A 24,505-nucleotide genomic window follows, 5' to 3' on the forward strand; every position below is an offset into this window, starting at 1 on the left:
TCATTTCGCCAATGTCACGTTGTATGAAAAACACACGAAGGAAATTGATCGGTAATAAAAAAGATAAATATACACAATTATAGAATACATGTAAAAAGAATACATTTATTATTTATTTTGTCTTGCTCCCAATAAGTTCATAGGCACTTATAGCTTATTACAATTTAGAGGTGCCTGACAGGAGGTGAAGACTAATCCCATTAAAAATATAAATGTGAAATAAGAGCCAAGTTAATGTATATTGCTATGTGGATGCCGAGTTCTGTGTTCATTCAGGATAAAATTCCAGCTCTACATGTTTACGTTTATATTTAACGTTGATATTTAATTAGGTGGCTGGTGGTAAAATTATTTTTTATAAACAACATATTGCTATTAATCTTAATACTGTTTGTTTTTTTTTAATCGCTTTATTTTCCAACGTTCTATGTTCTAACTTTCATACTTTTTCTTTACTTTCTTGATTGTAATTATTAAACAATTTTTTGTTTTTTCCTGTATATATATTAGTATTTATACGTATTAGCTCTAAATTTTTACATTTAGTTTCACATATATCGGCGCCCCGAGTAATAACTAAATTTTTATTTAGTTGATTTATAAATCTCTACATATACAATTTAATATGGACAATTTAGAATTTATCTTCTAACTACGTTGTGTCTTCAATTATCACTGACTCGCTAAAGTCATTAGATGACAAGAACGAGAAAATAGCCAAGTAAAATCCACGCAGTAGAAACTCATTATAACATATTGAATGCTTTGCAAACATACATTATTTGAATAATTCAGTAGTTACAGCGGGCGAAGCCGCGAGCGAGTCGCTAGTTCGATATAAGAAAAGTGAATTCATTAGTTTAAAATATATAAATATATAGCCAAATTTTTATTAATATTTAATAAACTGATTCATTTCTATTGTGAAATCGTACATATACGGGTTCTACTGAGCGCAATATAAGATCGCTTGTGAAAACTATATCAGATGGTTTTGTCACGGGTTCAAGCCGAAATCGCCTCAATAAACTTGATAATAACGTCTTCATTTCCAATATGGCGAATTTTTGACCTGGAATCGAAAAAATATTATAAAATATAAATAACCTGTCAAAGCGACAAGCTGGTACACCATGTATAATCGAGGATTGTCAATTGGGTGGCGCGGCACAATACCCCAGTTGTACCACTTATATTCTAACGAATGTATGAGCACTGCAATGAGACAGCTACCTGGTGTTAGGAAGCGAGCGAAGAAATTAAAATATTAAATATTTAATTTCCTCTAGTAGGGATTGAACCCAAAACCAGTCGCATTTACAATAATACAGCTTTGCCCCTGCGCCACAACTGGTGTAGTTTAATACGAATATATTTTATTTTATTTTTTACAACATTTTTTAAAACACGGACGCTAATGATCCATAAGTAGTTTTATATATATTTTTTTATTTACTCATTAATGAACATTTTTTATTTACTCATTATCATCACGAAGTAAGTTGATAAGAAGTTTCAAGGGTTATCGAGGTTACTCAATAAAAAAAAATTATGTTCAAATATGTTAAGTCATTTACCGATACAGTTTCTTGGTCCAGCACTAAAAGGGATGTAAGCGTAAGGGTGCCGCTTTGCACTATTTTCAGGAAGGAATCTCTCAGGAATAAATTTCTCTGGTTCAGGGTAAATATCCTCACGATGATGCATTTCATATATTGATATGTGGTAATGAGAATTTGCAGGTATTGTGTAGTTACCTAAAAATAAAAGTAATATACAAAAATGTGCATATACGCTGTTTTGAATTACTAGTTGTCCTTCCTTCCGACCTGCAACCTCATTTACGTGGAATTTACGATCCTAAAAAAATTAAATTGTATACTTGTTTATGATAATACTTTAATATAATATTTGAATTATAAAAATGACTATATTTTAAAAGAAAACAATTTACCAATAATGGTCTCTTCTTCCGTATGCCTTAGAATTATCGGCACGCTGGGATAGAGCCGTAACGTTTCCTTTATGCAGCATTCTAAATATTTCATATCATTTAGGTCTTCGGTTGTTGGAGGACGTTCAGAGTCACCGAAGATGTTTTGTATTTCTTTATAAATTTTGTCCTGAACAAAATAAAGAAATATGCAGAGTACATATTTGTACAACATAGTAAGTACCTACCTAAAAAAAATTTTTTTTTGGATAGGCAGAAGGAACCTAGTGTTAAGACGGTCCATTGCTATTAAGACACTTTCGTTTCCTACTTTCCGCCGAATTTTAGAGGCCTTGCGTGTCGAAAGGCTAAACTCAACGTCGCGCTTTACCTCGTTACCAGAGCGAGGAAATATTTAAATTCTTTATTTGGAAATCGAACCCACACCCTCTCGTGTTTACAGTCGCACACTTATGCCCCTACGACTGGCCTCAGCAAATAAATTAATACCATGTACATATTAAACATAAAGGCATATGTATCCCTGAACTCACTTGGATATATATAAAACTTTTCATTGTTCGCAATTAAATAATGAATAAATTGCAATAGTGCAACTTTTCTATAACTATTCATTATCTTCAATTAGCATTATATTATGTAACTAGTAATAGGTACATCAATAACAATTAAATAATTTAAAATCACTTTATGCTAAAGCGTGGCTTACTTGAACTGTGGTTTCATTGGCAATCGCCATCAGCATGAAAGTTAAAGCAGCTGATGTTGTGTCATGTCCCTGAAAACGTATGTGGTACTGAATTAAACGCTTTCTTTTTATCCGATTTCGGCGAAGCCAAAGGAAGGGTTATGGTTTTGATCGGTATAAATGAAAAAATTGTGTATTCATCTGTTCCCTTGAAGTTTCTAAAATTATCATCATAATACGAAAAGTCAGGTATCGTTAGAAACGTCTCAATGAGTCACACCAACATTTTTGTTGTCAGCATATTTAAAAATAGACTCGAGAAATAATAATTATCTACAAAAATGACTGATATATTAAACGCTAAAGTAGCAGCAAAAAAGCCTCAGGACTAACGATGTGACGCTGCGAGATGTAAGTCGACGCTTGTCTTATATATCGTGACTCGTTGTGCTTATATTTTTTATATAGGCTTATAGTTATGCGGTTTCGCTATAAATTCTTATAGTAATGTAATAGTTCAGTAATATTGTTTTGTCTATGTGTACGAACTCCATTTAAAAATCACGCTAAAAATAGATTAGAAAAACATCAGCTTTCAAATAAAAAAAGAATGTATTGGAAATCATTTCTAAAACTTAGCAAAGAAAGAAGAAGAAGAAAGAAAGAAGTTCAAAAGCTAAAACCCGACTGCTGATAATCACATTCTAAAAAATATGAAAAAAAAAACATCTGAAATTGACAGCCGTGGTCGTCCACTTTCATTTGTTCGCATTATGGATGGTACACGACCACGGTTATCAAAAGTCGGTTTTTAGTTTTTCAACTTAATTGTTTTTATTAATTAATTTAGCAATGGGTTTAGGATACCCTGCTAACGTATGATAAAATAAGTATAGTATTAGGTCTAATAGGTAACAACGTATCATATTATTCATTTACATTAATAGTACTCCTATTGTATACAAATTATTGAGTTATTCATTTAATTACAATACGGTCAATAAGTCAAGTTAAGTTTTCTGAAATTTTGCCCATTGTTCAGTCGGGAACAAAATAATCAAAAGTAAGAAAAATAGTAAAATCAAATCTGCGCAGCCTCTATGCAGTTCAATTGCTAACATTAGGGCGGCCAGGACTTGGTGACCATACTGTAGATGTATATTAATACGTACCTCAAACATAAATGTGTCAACTTCTTCTCTAATACCTTCATCGTCTATATTACCCAACTTTTGATTTTCAAGGAGTAAGTCTAACATTGCCAGTTTACCCTTCTTGCCATAATCGTCCATGTCATCAAATACACTTATATTGTTGATTTTTAAGAAATTCCGTCTCTCTTTAATAATTCGAAGTGTGAACACATGTAAATCTTCGAGAGCTTTCTTTTGAACTTTGGCAAGTTTTGACCATTTAAAAATACAGTCTAGATGTAACCACACCCTAACAAATCTTTCAATTACCGATGTACCGATAAGTTCAATTGCTTTTGAATATTTATTTGCCACGGATTCGATATTATTCTGCATAGATGTGCCCATTGCAGTTTCTGTCAACGGAATACTTTGTTAATTTGCAAATTCATATAAATATAATATTAATTTTATATAGTATTATTCATATATATATGTATATAAATATAATGTGCGTAAAATACTTTCCTATAATGTATAATTTATTTTATAAAACAATTAACATATAATATATCTATATTTATAAAATTTTGTAACGAATCGGTATCTGTACATGGACGAAAAAATGTTAGTGCTGACATTTATAAGTTATAACGCAATAGAACCAATATTTATTTAAATTGTGGTCTCTGCGTTTGTTCGCGCTCATCTCAGAAACGGATTGACCGATTTGATTGCTGTTTGTGACTGGCACTGAGTGTGATTGTAAAACCAATTGGTTGTGGGGTCGATCCCCACTCGAGAAATATTAATTTAAATTTATATTTCCATTTCTTCGCTCTGGTGTCGAGGCAAAGTGCGGCGTTGTACCCTGCTGTGTGCGGGTTACAGCGTGAAGCTGATGCAATTTAATTTTGATTATTGTATTTTAGCAAGCTTATCTTAACATTTAGTGTTTGTTTTATTTCAATCCCAAAACAATTTATAAATAAAAAGTTATACCATTTTAAAGGATGCCGTTCTACAAAGTTGATATTGATATAAATAGCTAATTTATTAAATTAGTTGAAACTTTACAGTTCGATATATGTAGGTATAGATATTATTTTAATTTGATTGTTTTATAGATATTATTATTAGAAAATGAAAGCAATGTAGATTATTAATTAATTATTATGTAGTTCGAGAGTCGGGAGCACCCGCTCCGGCTAGTAGTAAAATAAAAATATGAATATTTAAGGCAAAAAAATAAAAAATAAAATTAATATTAATAAATGGTGAAACATACCACACATTATATGTAATGTGGCAGATGAAATCAATGACGTCACATCTGTTTTTTCTTCACCAACGTGTTCTTGTACTAACATCAAAAATTTCTGAGTTTGCTCAATGAAAGTTCTCGTGTATTTTTTTAATATGTTAAAATGAAATGCTTGAGTTAGAAGTTTTCGCCGTTGATGCCATTTCGGGCCTAAAAATATAATAAATATATATGATATTCTAAAACCACTCGTGGTGCTGGGCACAAGCGTGCGACTGTAAACTCTACTGGTTGTGAGTTCGATTCACACTCGAGGAAATGAAACATTTCATATTTTCATTTCTTCACTCTGGTAACGAGGCGCAGCGATGAGTACCGCCTCTAAACACGCAATGCCTCCAGAATTCGGCGGAAAGAGGAGAAAACGGAAATGTCTTAATGGGAATGGAGTAACTAGGTTTCCAGGTTTTCTGTCCCTACCCTGACATGTGCTGGATACAGCTTGAAGCTAAAAAAATAATCATTTAACGTTAATATCACAATTCATTTTTACATTTTTATGTGAAATGACATGTCACCTTTTTGAGTTCATACGTGAGTCATATGCATGATGAAGATGAAACATACCATTACTGACCAATAGTCCTTCGTTCAACCAAGGCTTGAGAAAAGTATATGGTAGTTGCTTTCCATTGTATTTAATTGATGATAAAATAGCCTTAAACAATACAAAAAATATAACTTTATCTATTTTTTTTCACAGTTTATTTTGATAAAACAAATTACAAGGTACACATAACCTTGTAATTTGTTTTATCAAAATGGATTTGATTATCAAAGTGCACTGTAATCAATGTAAGAATTGGTATAGGATTTACGAAATCAATTTGATATGAAATATAATTAACTGTCTCAAAATTTAGAATTTTAATACATAAATATTTTTATATGCAATTTTTGTCATGTGAAAAATCCAATGCGGCAGACATATCGTAAAAATGTATATTTTTATGTATTGTGTGTGTAATACAAAAAAAAACCTTTTAAAATGTAATATAAAATGAAGAGCACCTCAACGTATTTCGGATCCGCCACTCCAATACTTCTGGCATTAATGGCGTACACTTTATAAAAACCTCCAAAATCACGATATAAAGTCCGCATGTACTTAAAAATTTCAACTAAAAACATATTATTATAAAAATTAATAGTAAATTAAAAGCAAATTGAAACGTTACATTGAAATATTCTTTCTTAAATTTACCCAAATTATACCTGGTGAGCGCAAAAAGTAGTAAGTATTGCCTATGATTGGCAAAGAACCAGCTCCCGGTATTTTATCTAGAAGTCTCCGCGCTCTACAATTGCGATCGTATAAGAACACTATAAATAATAACACAAACAAAAACGATATTAAAAATGACAAAATCATTTCGTGGCCGACGCGCTAACTTGACTATGGATGGAGTAGAATGAACCGGCCATGTAGGAAACTTGCATCTTTTATTAGCTACAATGAGCGATTAGAAAAATTTGTTCATTAACATGGGTATTACGTATTCAGATTTAAGCTCTTTTTTGAATATTATATAAAAATATCTGATTTTGGCAATTAAATATGTCAAATTATTTCAGCAAGCAAGTTTCTAAAATGTAACTGAAAAACTGAGGTACAAATAAGATTTGGATCTCAAGCATTGTGGAGCTGAGTTTCACCTTTTGCGATATCAAGTGCTTAGTAATTATTTTCTGCTTGGTCGAGATCACTTTTAGTTATAAGGCCGCCTTTTCACATTTTATTATTTTATAAGCTTTTGTAAATTTTAATTTGTACTGTGTATTATGGTGTGAATTATTTATTTATTATTTAATAGTGTATGTAAAAGCTAAAAATAATTTATGGATTGTTCACGTTGTCTGTATTTCTGGGCTGAAGTGCAAACTATGTGCTTTTAATTATAATATTTTATTGTAAAAGCATGGGGCGCTGGAACTTGAGAGCGTGCTTTTGTAGTGTTTTATAAAGTATTCATTTATTTTGTAGTTTTTTCCTATATTATATAATTCCCCTAGAAACATTCATCCCCCTAGAAGTCCGTATAGAGTCACTTCACTCACTCACTTTGGCTTGGGTGGGATCTTTAACAACCCACTATCCTATTACCCACACGTCAGTATACATCGTATATAGATATATCAACATTATTCTACTTACACTCATCATGTACATGATCTATGTCAATATTTACTCTATTTACACTCAATATTTACAAGTCACTATATAATAATAGCTTTGTTATAACCTTGAAACCTGATCATGTTCAATGTCCATTACGTGACCTTCCTCATAAGTGCAAACACCACTATGATACGATATTCAATCGTGGAACGCCAGTTCCTGTCTTCCGGCTTCATCATCAGACCTTAAAACTGAATCGAGGTTTTGACCTCAAATACAATACAAGACTTTTCTAACAGGTTCAAACACGACTAAGATACAATATCCCAACATGGAATGCCAGTGCCTATCTTGCGGCTTCATCATCAGCCAATTGTTCATGAAAATCAAGTTTCATGATGATACAACAAGTAGAAGTGTGTGTAATTCATATTCTTCGTGCGTGTGTAATTCGATTCCATTACATACTCGTATATGCAGGTGCAGGTCGACCTAATGAAAACGTGTTAATATGAACTATGAGGCCAGTCGTGGCCACAATATGACACCTCTATTATTTCCCTCTGGTAGCGAGGTAAAGCGCGGCGTTGAATTCCGCCAGTCTTGATTAGTTCCACAAGTTTTATGAATATGGAACCAGACGCTAAAAGCACTTTGCACAATTCTTTATGATTGTGTAAATATATCCGGTACATGTTAAATTTCCTTTATAATTTAGTAATAAGTTATAAGTATGTCAATTACGATAACAGCATTATCTATTGTGATATTTAAAAAATGTAATGCAATCTAAACATTGCGTTTGTAAAAATATTAACTATTCGATTTATAAAAATGTCTATTTAAAAAGATTTCTTTTTATTTTTCTCATATGACATATTTATTATATGGGATGTGAATTAAAAGATGATAAATTTGTTGGTCAGTGAATAGAAATCACCGATTCTGGCTCACAAGGCCATCTCACAAATCTTGCCTGCCCCCTTATATGCTCTCCCAGCCCTTTGTCTTACTTTTTTTTTATGGAAAAAGGACAAGGCAAACGAGCGTTCGGGTCATCGCCGTCCACGACCCCGTGCAACACCAGAGGAGCTACAGGTGCGTTGCCGGCCTTTGAAGTGGAGATAGACGCGATTTTTAAGTTAATAAGTAAGTAAATTATAATATATAAATAAAAAATATAAAATTCAAGATAAAGGACTTTGAATAATAAATATAGTATAATGAAAAACACACTCATATTTCTGCGATGACTGCGTTTAGTAAATATATCAACGATACGGCCATCTATGTAACTAACGTGAAAATGTAACTTTTAGAGGTGTTATATTTGAGAATCTGGTACTGGCAATACTGCTCATAAGACCATAATATATAAAAATTATAATCTTATACGAGTATAGAGGCTGCATTTCATCGAAACACCAATTATTATTTTACATGTCTCATAATGCTTGTAACAAAATGATAAAAATAGTGAGAAATATAAATAATATAATATAATAATCTACAGTACATTTACAAACATAACAATTAAGATAGGTAAATTAAATATTACATTAACTTTATAAATAAATCAACATAACCTTATCTTAATTTGTAATAGCCCCACGCTGATTTGTCTGTTTTGTTTGGTAAAATATGTCCCTTGGTATCGAAGTATGGTTAAGAGGTTTTATTTATTGTCTAATTAATTTCATCCTAGCCATTGGTGCTAGTTGAATATCCTGCTATGCACCCTAACAGTACAACTAGCTTACAATTAAGTTACTTATTAGAAAACGTGTAAAAATTTTAATGTGGCGGGAATTCAACCCACGCCTCTTAGAAACCGTCCAAGCGCTCCGACCGCTTAGCCATACGTTCTCATCAAGCTACGTCGAAATTCTTATACGCTGCACAGTGCGTTGTAAACATACATTGTGTATTAAAGAAATAATTCGGAAATATACACATATACAATAATTTAGTGAAGCCGCGAGTGAGTTGCTAGTTTTAAAAATATAAATTAAAACTCACTCAATTAAATACATTAGATACGTTGTACCATACTGTAGATTTTATTATTTTCCTATAAAATATATAATTTAAATTATGTTCTTAGAACAATTTAATTTATGTTAAAAGTAGCGACTCGCCCGCGGCTTCGCCGGCTTGAGCTGTAATATTATTTTTTATTTAATTATCTGAATAGCGTTCGTGTTGTAGTATATAATTACTGCGCACTTATAGTGAAGTGACTTCAAATGCGAAGTTTTTTAATACCTTAGATTATTGTGATTTTCATGCAACCTTACCTTGCTTGACTTATACATAAGATGTGAAATAATTATTGTGTATTAATATAATTTATAACATCGGTTATTATGCACTTATGTAAGTGTGTTGAACCATAGAGCAGATGGCAATTTATTATTTACTAAATATCATTATAAAACATTATTATTATCACGTAGGGTTATTACTATCTAACATTATTAAAGCTAATAAATTAATATTTAGGATATTATTATAATTATTAAGCTATCATTTGATACAGATTGCGTAGACAAATTATTATTAGCAATATTTTCGTAAGTTTTGTTAACTATTTAATTATCTCCGTAAAAGTTATTATTATCAATTGGTTCGGAATGTTAATTGATTATTTCTACATTATAATGGACTTCATCAACCTTTTTTCTGTCATTACGCGTCATTACGTTAGCTATCCTCATTACACTCTAATTGCTCGTATTAATCAAAAGGCTCAGTTTTAATATTTTTTACGGTGTCAACCATTTTGTATACGATTTTTTCTTTACAAAAAAACTTTGACAATTAATAAATTGTTAGTTTTCGTAGTATCTCGCTCTCTATTTTTATTTTTATCAATTCACGTTTCGTGTGTCTCCCCTATAATGAGTAATGACAGTAAAACTGCAAGACATTATTATTTTTTGTTTATTGCTTATTTATAAATATTAATTTAATTTGAATCAAATTAACTAGTTAAGTAGAGTACTTTTTATAAAATCCAGTGTTTTTTTTAGCAATTTTTAGCATAAAGTATTAGGTAATCACACACTAACAAAACATAAATATTCAAAAAAGTATAAGAATTTAAATCCTGCTATGTTATTTTTTTATACATCTCTATTTATAATATTTTTTTTATTAATCAATGACTGTTTAAATATGTTTTTTTCTCCTGTGAAATTTAACGTAAATTGGTTGTCCCATAGTTCGCAATATAATATCAGTGCGGAAGACCAGATCAGATGGCTTCGTTACAGCTTCTAGACGAAATCGCCGTAACAAACTTGATACAAAAGTTTTCATTTCCAGCATAGCGAATTTTTGACCTGAAATATTTATAAGAAAATAAAATATACATAATTATATACATAATAATGGCACCTGCGTAATAGGTAATATAACTGGGATAATATTTTTTCTTTCTGTATGTATATAATGTAGAAAATGGATATAATGCAAGTAAAACGAAATTAATTTTATATCAAAGGGGCAGGGGCTACAAATGTGTGATGCGCGACGGTTGAGAATTCGATCCCTCACTCGTGGGAATAAATTATTACTTATTACCTGTCATATAGCAGATATGGATACAGCCTAAAGCTGATAAACAAATAAAATGTCTTTCACAAATAAGTCTTGTATAACAACTACAAGTCTAGAATGGTGGTCAGTGAGAAGACGTTTGGTTCAACTTACCTATACAGTTCCTAGCGCCTGCGCTAAAAGGTAAGTAGGCGTATGGGTGGCGATTTACACAATTCTCAGGGAGGAATCTTTCAGGAATGAAACGTTCTGGCTCTGGATAAATATCCTCACGACGATGTAGGTCAAATATTAATATAAATATTTGAGCATCTGAAGGTATCGTATATTTTCCTAAAATTTTTTATAGTTGTAGATTAAATAAAAAATAATTATAATGCTGTATAAGAAAGATAATGCTAGAAAACCAACTTATATATAATACATTTGCTATTTTTTAATAATTAGCAGTACTTCAAGAAATAAAGTACATTCCTTAGTATTTTATTTTTACTAAGTATAACAATCAATCTGGAAAATATAAAAAAAATAAATAAAAATAACAATCAAGGTATTGATATATTCTAGAAAACATTTTTTAATTAAAATTATATTCTTCGTTATTACTCTGAATAAATAAATAAATAAATAAATTGTTTATATTTTTATTTATTACATTTTCGCATATAACCATACACCTTACAATCTGTTTCTTTGTTCGTGTCACATGTAACACAATGCGCTGTGAAGTGTAATTATTATAATATTACACTAAAATATATTAAATATAATATACCATTTTTAAATAATAGTTAAGAAAATTGTTAATTGTTATTATACTTAGTAATAAGTAATTATAAACGGAAATAAGTCAAATACTTTATGGTTTACCTATAGTTGTTTCGTCAGTGATTTGTCTCATAATAACAGGTACGCTTGGGTAAAGTCGTAGTGATTCTTTTATACAACACTCTAAATATTTCAACTGGTTAAGGTCTTCCAAAGTCGGTACTCGTTCCGAGGCACCAAATATGCTAACTAATTCATCATATATCTTATTCTGAAATTATGGTGATGACAGTAGCTTATAATAGATTTAAAATATTTTTTAGAAACATACAAATAGTATCTGTTAAAAACAGTATAGGTTTTGCACAGCAATAATTTTTTTATAATTGCGAAGAGATACTGCACAGCATATGTGAAATAAGTAAGTACAAATTAGGAGACCAATATGAAATATGGATAGGCTTTTATAACTATACTTACTTGAACTTCTGTCTCATTAGCTATCTACATTAACATATATATTAATGCTTGTGCCGTTGTGTCATGTCCCTGTAAGAAAATCACAGGCATCATCATAAGAAAACGTTATAATTATATATCAATATAGATAATTCACAAAATTTCAGGCCGAGGTCGTGGAGCAGTGTCTCAGTTTGTGTGTGACTGTCAACGTGATGGTTGTGGGGCTGATCCTACTCGTCATAACTGTAGGTTATCTCTGATATGTGCAGGATACGTACTTAAATAATAAAAAATAAATAATCGCATTTATTTTCTTGGACAGGGAGGAGGCCTAAATCCTTCAGAACTAAACACATCTACACCTAAGTGTTAAGACACTCAGTTCTTCGCTTTTCTCTGCATTACGGACGAAGAATAACGCCGCATTCTGTTAACTAGAGCAAGGAAATGAAAATAATTAGATTATTCGAGTGGATCATCTCGCATTTGGAGTCAGACGATGTAAATTTTCACGCCATGATAGTTGCAATTTAATTATTTTTAATGATAATCATAAAGATAATACGTCTAACAACATGTGTATTTTATTTACCTCAAACATAAAAGTATCAACTTCCTCTCTAATGCCGTCCTCGTCAATGTTCCCTAATCTTTCATTCAGGAGAAGCAAGTCTAACATTGCTAATTTCCCTTTTTTTCCATAATCTTCATCATCACCAAAATCATTAATATCATTTTCTTTTAAATATTTCCTTCTTTCATCTATAATTTTTCTTGTAAATAGATGTACGTCGTGAAGTGCCTTTTTTTCCGCTTTAGCAAGTTTTGAAAATTGATATAAGAAGTTGTTGTGTAAAAGAGGGTTACAAATTCGGTCACACACGGCTGCACCTACAACATCTATTGCTTTCCAGTATTTATTTGCAACGGTCTCCATCCCTTCGTGCATCATCGTGCCCATTGCCGTTTCTGTCATTAATTAAAAGTAAACGTTATTGATATGCAACTGTACCTTAATAATAACCATAGTAGTTTACTCAATCAAAATTTTTGCTCAATTAAAATTTATATAACAAATATATTACAGTAACATTGAATTCAAATTTCCAATAAGTAGGGAAACATTGTTTACACCAGTTTTATTCCCAAATAGAGGAATCAGCTAAGGTTCCTAGGTATTTGAACATACAATTCCGAAGACGTGCGAGCACATTACACACATAACGTGGTGGGAAAATGTTTATCATAGATGTTTTGTTATTGAATAATAATTCCTACAATTCTTTTTTCTTTAGTTATAAGCTCGTCGAATTATAACTAAAGTAAAATCGCCATGACTAAAACTAAAGGAAAATTCCCATGACTAAATATGTAAAAAAATATTAAAGTTGACGCCCCGTTTCATATTTGTTATTAAAAACGATAATATTAAAATTATATAAGAAAATCTGAGAGATTTCTGATACCATCCTCTATTCCGTCGCGATCAATGTCAATGTGAGAAATCTTGCCCCATCATTATTCTTTAAGCAATAAGAATTAAATATTAACAAAAATAACAATTTGATACTCACCACACATGACTCCAATAGTTGTAAAGGTGACTAAAGGTCCTATATCGATATTTTCTTTATCATCATACTTTTCTAATAATGTTAAAAATTTGTCGCTTTTATCGATAAATGTACTGAAATATCTTTTTAAAATATTAAAATGAAATGCTTTTGTCAATAGCTTGCGTCGACGCTGCCACTTTTGTCCTACAAGTAAAAATAATTTAATGAAGAACTTCAAAACCAATTAATACCATAACAATATATATTTTATAATTAAACTAGCGGCTTTGCTCGCATACCATCTGTATTTATTGATAATATAATTTATTCAATATTTTTTTATAATTTTGGGAAAGTGCAAGCATTACGTGGTTGGTTGCGACGACGATATCGGCGGCAACGGCGCCCCCCGCGGGACTCAAGCCTGTGCTTGCGGCCGTCAATAAAGTTTTGAATTATTTTAAATTTTAGGAATTCTCTCTCTCTTAGGAATTAAATATTTAGATAATTATCTCTAGTTACAAGCCAAGTTTAAGTAGCAGATAAATATAAAACTGCTGATTAGCTGATAAATATGAAAAAGTTAAAAAAAAGTACGGTCCACACGACTGTAGTGGTAAGTTAAAATTTTTTGTCATAAAATGCTTACTACATTTTTTGTTATAAATTGCCTTAATACGTACCGTTGCTTATTAATAGTCCTTCATTCAACCATGGCCGTAAAAATGTGTAAGGTATATTTTTGTCGTTATAACGGGGTGAAGACAAAAAGGCCTGCATGAACAAATTAGGTACTACATATATATTTTACTACAAAATAATCATGATCAAATTAAGAAATCATGATTTTTAAATATTTATTTTCATTATTTAAAAGAATGTCAACATTTTAAATATCAATTAAAAAGGATAAAAAAAAAAATATGTAATTAGTTTTTAAAACTATCAATCTAAAGATTGATAGAATTAAAAAATATATATAACATTTTTTTGGTAAATGTTATAAACTTTGTATGGTGCGTTACGTATATACATATATTTTATTATTGAAGATAAGCAAACATTCGTTCGCTATCTCACCTGGTGGTAAGTGACGAAGCTAACGATATTGGAGCATGCGTACCTAGATTATGCCTATTCACTCTTGGCTTGAAAAGGGCCAAGTTATATTTATCGGGGAACAGTTCTGCATACAGGGAGTTCTACTCTTTAGCTGTTCGCATTAAGGAAGTGGACGCGAAACGCTGCGTACGAAAATGAGGTATATCGATGACATATGGGTGCAAGCCCAGCCTACGTCTAGAGCACCGCAGATGGAAAGGAGAAGAGGGTAATAGGTCCTATATAGCATATACAAAGTGAAAGCACCTGTGCTCCTTTTACTGGAACAGCATATAGGGTAAAATATTTTTAAAACTCACACCTAAAAAAAATTGTCAAGATTCTTCAACAGTTTAGATTTAGGATCTTTTTTTTAATTTCACGATTTTATGCATGCTGTTTTAAGTGTGACTTACCTTGTGTAACCTTGTGTAACCTTGTGTAACTTATCGGACTAGACCCTTATGTCTTGTATAATACATATGAAAAATAAAAATTAAAAAGGATCCTACTCCTAATATGAAATACATGAATACAGTTTACTCTTGTGCTATATTGCTTAGTGGGTAGGAACAGCGTGCTTTAATAATTCACTCCCCCGAGTGGGCAACCACCGCAACCATCGCTTTTACACTCGAAGGATTCCCACTGCATCACCAATTATTCTTAATTAAATAAAATGCTAAATACCTCAATAAGTTCTGGATCGACTAAAGCTACAGCTCGAACATTGATTGCATGTATTTGGTAAATATAGCCATGTTTCTTCCACTCCGTGCGCATATGTTTAAAAAGCTCCACTAGAAACAAAACAAGAATTTAAATATTTTATTTAAAATACATATTGTAAGTATGCAAAACAATTTTTTTAAAAATAAAAACCGTTTTCAAAACTATTACTACATATGCACAAACTTAATCAAAAACTAACATGTATATATAACTTACCGGGAGACTTTATATAGGTGAGCGTGTTCCCTACAATTGGCCATCTCTTTTCCCCTGGAATTTTCGTAATGAGTTTGGTATTTCTATTATACTTGTCATAAAAGAATAAAACTAGTAATATTATAGCTAAAATTATTATAATCATAATAATATTATGATGACTAAAACGTATACTTTAGAAGGCGGGTGCACAAACACTGTGTCAAAGTAAATAGGAATCGAATTATTAATTAAAATTTAAAATGTTTTTTCGTAGCATTGTTATGTAAATTATTGGCGAACAAATAATTACCAGATAGTACTGTATCTAGTAAATGTCACAGTAAGGATGAGTTGCTTGCTTGTTTTGGACGATGTGTAATTAATCAGTTACTGCCCCCAATAATCATTTTTGAGATCAGCACGGGGTTTCTGAAGTTATTTAACGAAATGTAACATAACCTCACAACCAGTCACGTTTATGCCTTTGCACCATAACTGGCCACTTATGGGGAATGTAGTATCTTATCACGAGGTTCCCTCTGCCTACCCTGCTGAGTGCGGGATACAGTGTGAAGCCAATTTATTTCATTTATTTATATTGCTAAATAATGTAAATTAATATGTAAAAGATGTATGTAAATACAAATAAATTGCATCTTAAATAGAGTAAGATCTTTGATTTTCGTGATTATTACACATTTTTCCACCTCTGCGACGCTGAACACCTTGAGAGGATGGGTAGAGGATCTCAGTATAGCTCTATTGAGCTATGCCTTTTGTATAATGTAATATTTTAAAGGATCGGTTATAAATCTTGGAAGTAACATGAAAACAAAATTCATTTTTAAAACAGCCATTTTGAAATTATTTCATTGAACACGTGCTTCGTGGTTTTTAAGAATTCACCCCCAAACTGAAAATAATGTTCTAAATATATTTAATGAATATTCAAGCGGGCGAAGCCGACCAAGTCTGCTAGTTAATTTTATTTTATATATTTAAAAATATATATTAAGTGATCAACAGTTATTTAGTTACAAAGGTTTAAGAAAACACAAAATTTTATGTGAACTTATTTTAATTAATTAAAAAAAAAATACATAAAAAAAAACAATTTTATCCACTAATTAATTAATATATTAGAAAAACAATAATGAATAGGAAAAATTCCATTCCCATCGTCGCCGATCTTCTATAAATAACATTAACATTTATAATCTTAAATAAGTATAACATACGGACACTCGTTACTATACAAAACAATCGTTCTTTAATTTCGGTATATAAAAAAAAGATAAAATAATATATAACTAATATAATTATAAAAAAAAAATCTATACAAGTCTCTTGTTCGTAGTTAATTAGAATATTGTAGTATCACCTGTAGTACCTTAGGGGAAGTATAAAAGCGTATGTTTATTTTCTATTATAAAACCGCACATATATCGGATTTCTTTCGGTGCGCAATATGATGTCCGTCTGAAACTTCAAATCGGATGGCTTAGTCACGGCCCCAAGGCGGAAGCGTCGTAATAAACTTGATACTACTGTTTTCATTTCCAACATTGCAAATTTTTGGCCTAAAAATATAATTAATTTTATTTTTTCTTATCGTCGATTACTATTTTTAGTACATAATACAAAGCAAGACTAACAAATGGACCTATATATAGGCCAGTTTAAAATTAAAATAATTTTATAGCATTTGTTTAAAATCATTGTTTAATTTTTTTTGTGCAAATTTGACTTATACCCACGGTTGTTTGTAGAAAGACCTCGAAAAATATAAAAAAATATATATATTAAGATTCTATTATTATTTTTAGATTTCTTCTAGATTTGTTTAATTACATAAGATTGTAACGTGTTGAATTTTTTAATAGTATTTATATAAATTATTTTGAGGAATTGGAATAGTCCAGACATATTATTGATGGACTATTTGTTCAGTGATTGCGTATATATAATATAATATATATTATACATATTATACGTTCGTTTACCTATGCAGTTCCTAGGTCCAGCGCTGAAAGGTATAAAAGCATAGGCGTGCCTATTCTGTGAGTTTTCCGGTAAAAATCTTTCGGGCTTGAAGCTGTCTGGCTCAGGGTACAAATCTTTACGGCGATGCAATTCGTAAATGGATATAAAAATATGGCAATTTTTAGGTAGCACGTAATCTCCTGGAAGGATATACATTATTAAGTCTTGTTGCGTTATTTTTAATACTATCTTTACGCATTATAGGAAAGACAGAGGGAACCTAGTGTTAAACCACTAATCCGTTTCCCATTTTCCGCCCAATTTTCAAGAAGAATGACATGTGTGACACAAGACCCACAGTGGCGGAACTCTACGCTTCAACACAACTTTACCTTTACTTTACTCTATCAATGAATGTTATGTTTTTTGTCTTCACGCTATCACGTATCCCGCATACAGCAAGGTAGACACAGGGAACCTGGGAACTTAGTGCGTAGCTTCTAGTCCTAAAAGATCCTAGAACCCTCGCCTAGTTCCCATTAAGACACTTCCGTTACCCACTTTCCACCGATTTCTGAAGGTCTCTAATATTACATGTAGGAAAGTAGGTATTACAGAAAATATAATATTTTCCTAAAAAAGAGCATGAACATACAAACCCACGATAACTTCTTCAGTGGTATATCGAATGATGATTGGTACACTTGGATACAATCGTAAAGCTTCTTTTATACAACACTCTAAATACTTCATTTCATTAAGGTCTTCCATCGTTGGCGCTCGTCGTGAGTCTCCAAATATATTTTGTATTTCTTGGTATATTTTTTCCTAAAATAAATAACTTAATAATTTAATAAAGACCTGTCTATTTTGGTTAATTATTCATATCACTGTTATAATATCAATAGTGTGAATTGATGTCGTAACTCATTGTATACTTACAGAGTCTCAAACAATACCTACCGAAAAATTATCTCAGAATTCGGCAGAAAGCGGAGAATGGAGTGTCTTGACATTAAGTTCTCTCTGCCTACCCTGCTGTGTGCGGGATACAGCGTGAAGCTGATTTTTTTTTTAATTATCTAAGTTCTCTCTGCTTATCAGTGTTGTCCACTGCTGCTGAACGTAGTCATCGCTCATAGAGTTCTATGAGGTAGTTACCTTGAACAGCTCGTAACCATCTGCTGCCACCTACGTTCTTTAAATAGTGTGTTAATAGTGCTGCAGGGCATTTTAGTTTAGTTTGCCTAAACGCATTCAGAACATTAAAATATATAAAAAAGTTAACTACTAATAAACTTCGAATGTTTCTATTTTATTCTTTAGAAGGGCTCTTCTAGTCCTTTAAATATTGTAACATCCATTCGATACTTCCTAGCCCTCATGACACATTCATGAGTAAACTATATAGTCAATTTACTGAGGAATCCATTATTCTAATGCGTAAAATAATTCACAAATATTATAAAAATAAAAACTTCGAATATTAATATTTTATTTGTATGTAAAGTAAATTGTATTTATATCTGTATTACTTACTTGCACCTCAGTCTCATACGCAATTGTCATCAGAAAGTACGTTAATGCTTGTGAAGTTGTATCGTGTCCCTGAAAAAAAAAATCAAATCAAATAAATATTAAGAATAATAAATGTATATTACTACATTACTACTACTAATTGTACCTCAAACATGAATGTATCCACTTCCTCTCTTATACCATTTGTATCAATATTTCCACTTTTTTCATTTTCAAGAAGTAAATCTAGCATTGCTAGTCTCCCTTTTTTTCCATAATTTTCAGTATCTTCAAGTATGTTAATATCATTTTCTTCTAAGAAAATTCTTCTATTTTTTATTATTCTACTTGTAAATATGTGAAGTTCTTTAAGTGCCTTTTGTTGAATTTTAGCTAAATTTGATAGTTTGAACATGAAATTAAAATGTAGCCAAATTCTACATAATCTCTGTATGACGGACACTCCCATAATTTCTATTGCGTTTGAATATTTACTTGCAACAGAATCAATGTCATCTTGGATTGAAGTGCCCATTGCTGTCTCTAAAAAATACAGTGTAGAATAAATTTTGTGTATGTATTATTACTAATCTTTTATAATATAGTAAAGTACTTCTACCCGTACCCGACGCTAAAAGTTCTTCTATAGGCCCGCGAACGAAGCTGTGCACAATTTCATCAGACTTATAAACTTATTTATAAAGCTATGATTATGTCAACATTATATTTATTAATTTGATGAGAAACAAAGAAGACGTCGCCCTTATCACATTGCAACTAACAAGGCATACCTATAAATATCACTTTATGTTGATAAAAACCCTGGCTTGCTTAATGTAATCTATATATATAAAAGGACATGTTCTGACTGATTGCAGTGAATCGAATGAAAAAGTGAAACAATTAACAATTACCTTAATAGGTAAGACGCGCGCACACCCGTAACCGCTTATGGTAGAAACGTAAAATTTGGACGTCCACTAAGAAGGGATTTTGAAAAATTTTTATCCTAAAGGGATGAAATAAGAACTGAAAGTTTGTATTTAAATATTTTTAAATCGGCACCGATTTTTATATAATTTTTAAATTCAGACTTTTTACAATATTTGTATATCGTCCTCTAGTATATAATAGTTCTTGCAGTCAAATCATTAAGACTGATATAAATAAACATAATTACAAACCACACATGACACGTAATGTCGTAGCACTTATTAGCGGTTGCAAGTCTGTTTTTTCCTTTCCAACCTCATCTTGTACTTTAGCCAAAAAAGCATCTGTCCTTTCCGTGAAAGTTACAAAATATTTTTTTAAAATATTGAAATGAAAAGCTTGTGTTAATAATTTACGACGTTGATGCCATTTTTGTCCTGAAACAGAATAGAATGTAACATATCTATAATGAATCATTAATATACGTAGAAATAAACTTTAGATTTTTTAGCACCTACCAAATTACACCGAATCTGGGTACGCCCTACACGAGACTGACTATACCAGAGCTTATTGGTATATTATAATATTGGTTAAAATAATTCATTTCATTATCAAAAGTTCCTATTATGAGCATGTTTGTATTGACAATTGACAAGTTTATTTTTTAGAGTTTTCGTCCCGTCAAATTTGAAACGTATACAATTAATTTCATTTTTTAAATTAAGGGTTCATTAATTATTAAAATATTTTTTTTAATATAAAATATTATCTTGTTCAGATTGAGTATTATTTTTAATTAAATCATATTCACCATTGCTAGTTAAAAGTCCTTCACTCAGCCACGGCTTTAAGAAGTTGTAGGGAATTTTTTTTTCATTGTATTGAACGGATGATAAGATGATCTAATAAAAAATAATATAAGTAATAAGTATAATAAAAGATAATAAAAGATTTATTAAATAAAACTATGTCTACTGAATAAACGATACAATTGTGGCATTTAATTATTCGAATAGGGGAACCTGAAATTTGTAGCTAGTTTGTATGATCAACAATCAGTCACAACCTTGTGCCTCCACGACGGTCTTATATGATATTTTGGTCTTAGTATATATTTTTCTTCGTATTCTCTACTCTTTAGAATTTGTTTCTGCTTATAAATAAATAATGAAATTTAAATGATACCTCAATAATTTCTGGATCTGTAGTTCCAAAAGCTCGAGCATTAATGGCATGAACTTGAATATTACAACCGTAATCCCTGAACACACTTCTTATATATTTAAATAGTTCCACTTAAACAAAATATAACATTTATAAGCGGATGATTTTTCATTTTTAAGTGTTTAAAAATAAATTCAAAAACAAGAATAAAAGAGGGAAGCAAGGATTTACACGAATCTCTCCTTAAGTTGCTTAAAAAATATACAAAAAAAAGAAAATTCAAAATATATAACTCAATATACAGAAAGTATTTTTATTTTAGCTCTACCTCAAGAAGATATATTTAAAAACAATACTTACCCGGAGAAAGTAAAAAATTAAATGAATTGCCTACAATTGGCATTCGCCTTGGCCCCGGGATTTTTGTGATAAGCGTCACTGCTCTATTGTAGCGATCGTACAAGTATAAACATAATAATAATAATAAAAAGAAAATGATAAGGAACACTAACGATGACGACGACATTGTTTCAAGGTACGTCAATTACACGCAAAAATTAAAGGGATCAAGACATTATAAAGACTAAAAGGACTATTCTGTCAGAATGTGTGAATAAATATGATATTGTACAAGGCAAAAACGGACAGACAAAAACAACAAAACAACTACAAATCTTAAACAGATTCAAACGGACAATGCACTTGTAGCAAATTGCATTTATTCATTATCATCTTCCTATATATGTATGTGGATATATATGAAAAAATGTTTCTGTACATCTGTTTGTATAACGTTATTTTATGTTACGATGAAAACTTGTTACTCGACTACGGTAAAGCTAGAAGGATGGTTATGATTTTGACCAGTTTTTATTAATTACTTTTTCTTAATTGTTTACTACAAAGCCGCATATTTTGAGTAAAGTTTATAAATTGAAGGGTTATACAGTTAGCACATGTAGAGTCTTCTCTACGTAAGATCTGATATTTTTTTTGGCAGTGCAAGCTATGGTCGTAGCAATATTTTATATTAAAATATTTTTGATAAGATTAATATTATAAAAAAAGTTTGATTAAAATTATATGAAAATCAGATATATTATGGAAGTTAGTTTATTTAAAAAATATACATACATACATACACACACACACACACACATATATATATATATATATATATATATATATATATATATATATATATAATATTGAAAGAGGTTTTTGAAAGACATTTTAAGTTTTGATTTTTTTTGTATTGGTAAGCAAAGTAACATAAAGTGTTTTTTTTTTCAACTTAAATTATTTTAAGATGTGGTATGGTAATAGTAAATTTGAAGATTTTAAATTGGCTTGTTTTTTGTCAGATGATATTTAACTTACTACAGATGATATCTAACGGATTGACAATAAAATATTTAACAAAAACATGTGTCATCATCATCATCAGCTTGTCCTCGTCCACTGCTGAACAAAGGCCTCTCCAATGGCACGCCACCGAGCTCGATCTTCAGCTCTTCCCATCCAGCCGATAAAAAATGTGTAGTAAGGACAAATTATTATTAAAACTTATCTTTACATATTATACATAGTATAGGTTATCTGAATACTTGGCATAAATAATTCAGAAAGGATCAATTAATAATAATTATATATTTAATATTATTTAATTTTTTCGTCATTTGGAATCAAATTTACAACTGTCGGACCGCTACTAAAAAGAGGAAGGTAAAATTTTGAAGGTAAAATAAATTGAAAGCTAGGGAAGTACTAAGAGAGATGGAGAGATTTTTTTGAGATTTTCCCTTTTTAATTCTTAAAGTCTCCATATTTATTGATGATATATATCTTTATATAGCAAATATACCCGAAGACTAATTCAATTATGCATATTTATCTTTCCGTATGACGAGAGATTGATATATGTATGCATGTACATAATTACCTGTTATTAAGATAATCAATGAGCTTTAATATTGTAATCGTTGCTGTAATATTGTAATTATGTGGTATTGAAGTAGTTATTACAATTCTTTTTATATTTAAATACATATGTAAGTTTATATATTGTTTTAATGCGTTAAAGAGTTTTCATTTTAACCGGCAGACGATTAAAAATTTACTTCAATACTTACATATAGGTAAATCTAAAATAATTTGTTATATTTAAGTATATTATGTAAAATTCTTTAGTAAAATGCATTAGTACCTACGTGTTTAATTTCTTGAACTGGCTCGTGAGATATAAAATTATTTTATTTATTCAAAACTATGAAATATAAATAAATATGATAAATATTTATGAGTAATAATTGATAATTAAAAACTCCCAACACAAAAAGTAAAAAAGACAAATCTTTGTAATATAAGAATAAGGCAATGTACGAGTATTCCACCTAAATTGTTAGGTCTCGTACCTATGTCCTACACATAAATAATATGGTCATTGACCACGAATAAACTTGTAGGACGTAGATGATAATATAATGAATTATGAATTTTAATTGTTCATCTATATATATAAAATCGAAAGGTCACTCACTCATCACGAAATCTCAGTAACTACATGTGCTAGGAATCTCAAATTTTGCATAGGAGTTACTTATAGGACGTAGGTGCTCGCTAACGAACAGGACGGGACGGGAATGTAATAAGACGGGAATTCGACTTCTAAGGGGTTGTTTTTGAGGTGTGTCACGCAGGCGAAGCCGCGGGCGGGCCGCTAGTATAATATATTAATAATAACGTGAACAATTAAAATTCATAATTCATCATCATTTTAACTGGATAAAACTAAAAATCGCGTATATCTTTACTTTACAACTTTTCCTTATTTTACTAGCCGATCAATCGATCAAAAAAAATAGATTTTCACATGCAAAAATTAAATATATATATTTTTTACTAGTGTTAAAACACTCCGTTCTTATTAATACACTTATGTTTCCCACTTCTCGCAGAATTCTGGAGGTATTGAAATTTGCGAGATGAGTGGTGGAACGTCTTTGCCTCGTTAGCGTAGTAAAAAATTAAAATATTAAATATTTTATTTTCTTGAGTGGATATCGAATCCACAACCAGTTATATTTACAGCCACACTCTTGTGAACCACTACTGATCTCTTAATTCTGATAATTTTCAGATACAATCAAATTAGGCTTTATGTGATGTAATTATACAAAAGGCATCACTGAGGTTCTCACTATTAAAATATTCATGTAAGCAAAGCTAATTAGCCCGCATTTGATAAAGATCGGTTGTTTTTATAGTTAAAATTTATAATTATACTGTAGGATAGGTACCTAGCAGTA

The 24,505-nt window shown here is 30.6% G+C and overlaps 2 protein-coding genes and 1 pseudogene across 5 annotated transcripts; all 3 read right to left on the minus strand.

Moving 5' to 3' along the window:
• Positions 1-81: 81 nt before the first annotated feature.
• Positions 82-6,527, minus strand: LOC146528908 (cytochrome P450 4C1-like). 3 transcript variants are annotated; one of them, XM_085203653.1, is made up of 9 exons: positions 6,315-6,527; positions 6,111-6,220; positions 5,667-5,757; positions 5,064-5,249; positions 3,815-4,191; positions 2,664-2,732; positions 1,955-2,123; positions 1,578-1,757; positions 82-1,072 (listed from the first exon to the last, which is right to left on the minus strand). In XM_085203653.1, exons 1-9 carry the CDS (start codon positions 6,469-6,471, stop codon positions 900-902), a joined length of 1,512 nt encoding a protein of 503 aa, XP_085059779.1. In that variant the 5' UTR covers positions 6,472-6,527; the 3' UTR covers positions 82-899. The 3 variants fall into 3 exon arrangements, with proteins under 3 accessions (XP_085059779.1, XP_085059780.1, XP_085059781.1); XM_085203654.1 differs by lacking the exon at positions 6,111-6,220 and having other exon boundaries at positions 6,304-6,527; XM_085203655.1 differs by lacking the exon at positions 82-1,072 and having other exon boundaries at positions 1,570-1,757.
• A 3,862-nt stretch (positions 6,528-10,389) lies between these two features.
• On the minus strand, positions 10,390-15,759 carry LOC146528909 (cytochrome P450 4C1-like; annotated as a pseudogene). The gene is made up of 9 exons (XR_014879076.1): positions 15,615-15,759; positions 15,357-15,466; positions 14,249-14,339; positions 13,584-13,769; positions 12,602-12,978; positions 12,028-12,096; positions 11,650-11,818; positions 10,933-11,112; positions 10,390-10,562 (listed from the first exon to the last, which is right to left on the minus strand). The product of XR_014879076.1 is annotated as a cytochrome P450 4C1-like (transcript).
• A 907-nt stretch (positions 15,760-16,666) lies between these two features.
• Positions 16,667-22,029, minus strand: LOC146528910 (cytochrome P450 4C1-like). Its single transcript, XM_085203656.1, has 9 exons — positions 21,558-22,029; positions 21,219-21,328; positions 20,845-20,935; positions 20,282-20,467; positions 19,264-19,640; positions 19,119-19,187; positions 18,239-18,407; positions 17,600-17,779; positions 16,667-17,176 (listed from the first exon to the last, which is right to left on the minus strand). The coding sequence occupies exons 1-9, from the start codon at positions 21,721-21,723 to the stop codon at positions 17,013-17,015; spliced, it is 1,512 nt and encodes a 503-aa protein (XP_085059782.1). The 5' UTR covers positions 21,724-22,029; the 3' UTR covers positions 16,667-17,012.
• Positions 22,030-24,505: the final 2,476 nt, after the last annotated feature.

The sequence above is a fragment of the Heliconius melpomene genome, chromosome 19 (assembly GCF_056956725.1).
Source record: "Heliconius melpomene rosina isolate 202511_hmr_F chromosome 19, ASM5695672v1, whole genome shotgun sequence".
Classification (NCBI taxonomy): Eukaryota; Metazoa; Arthropoda; class Insecta; order Lepidoptera; family Nymphalidae; genus Heliconius; species Heliconius melpomene.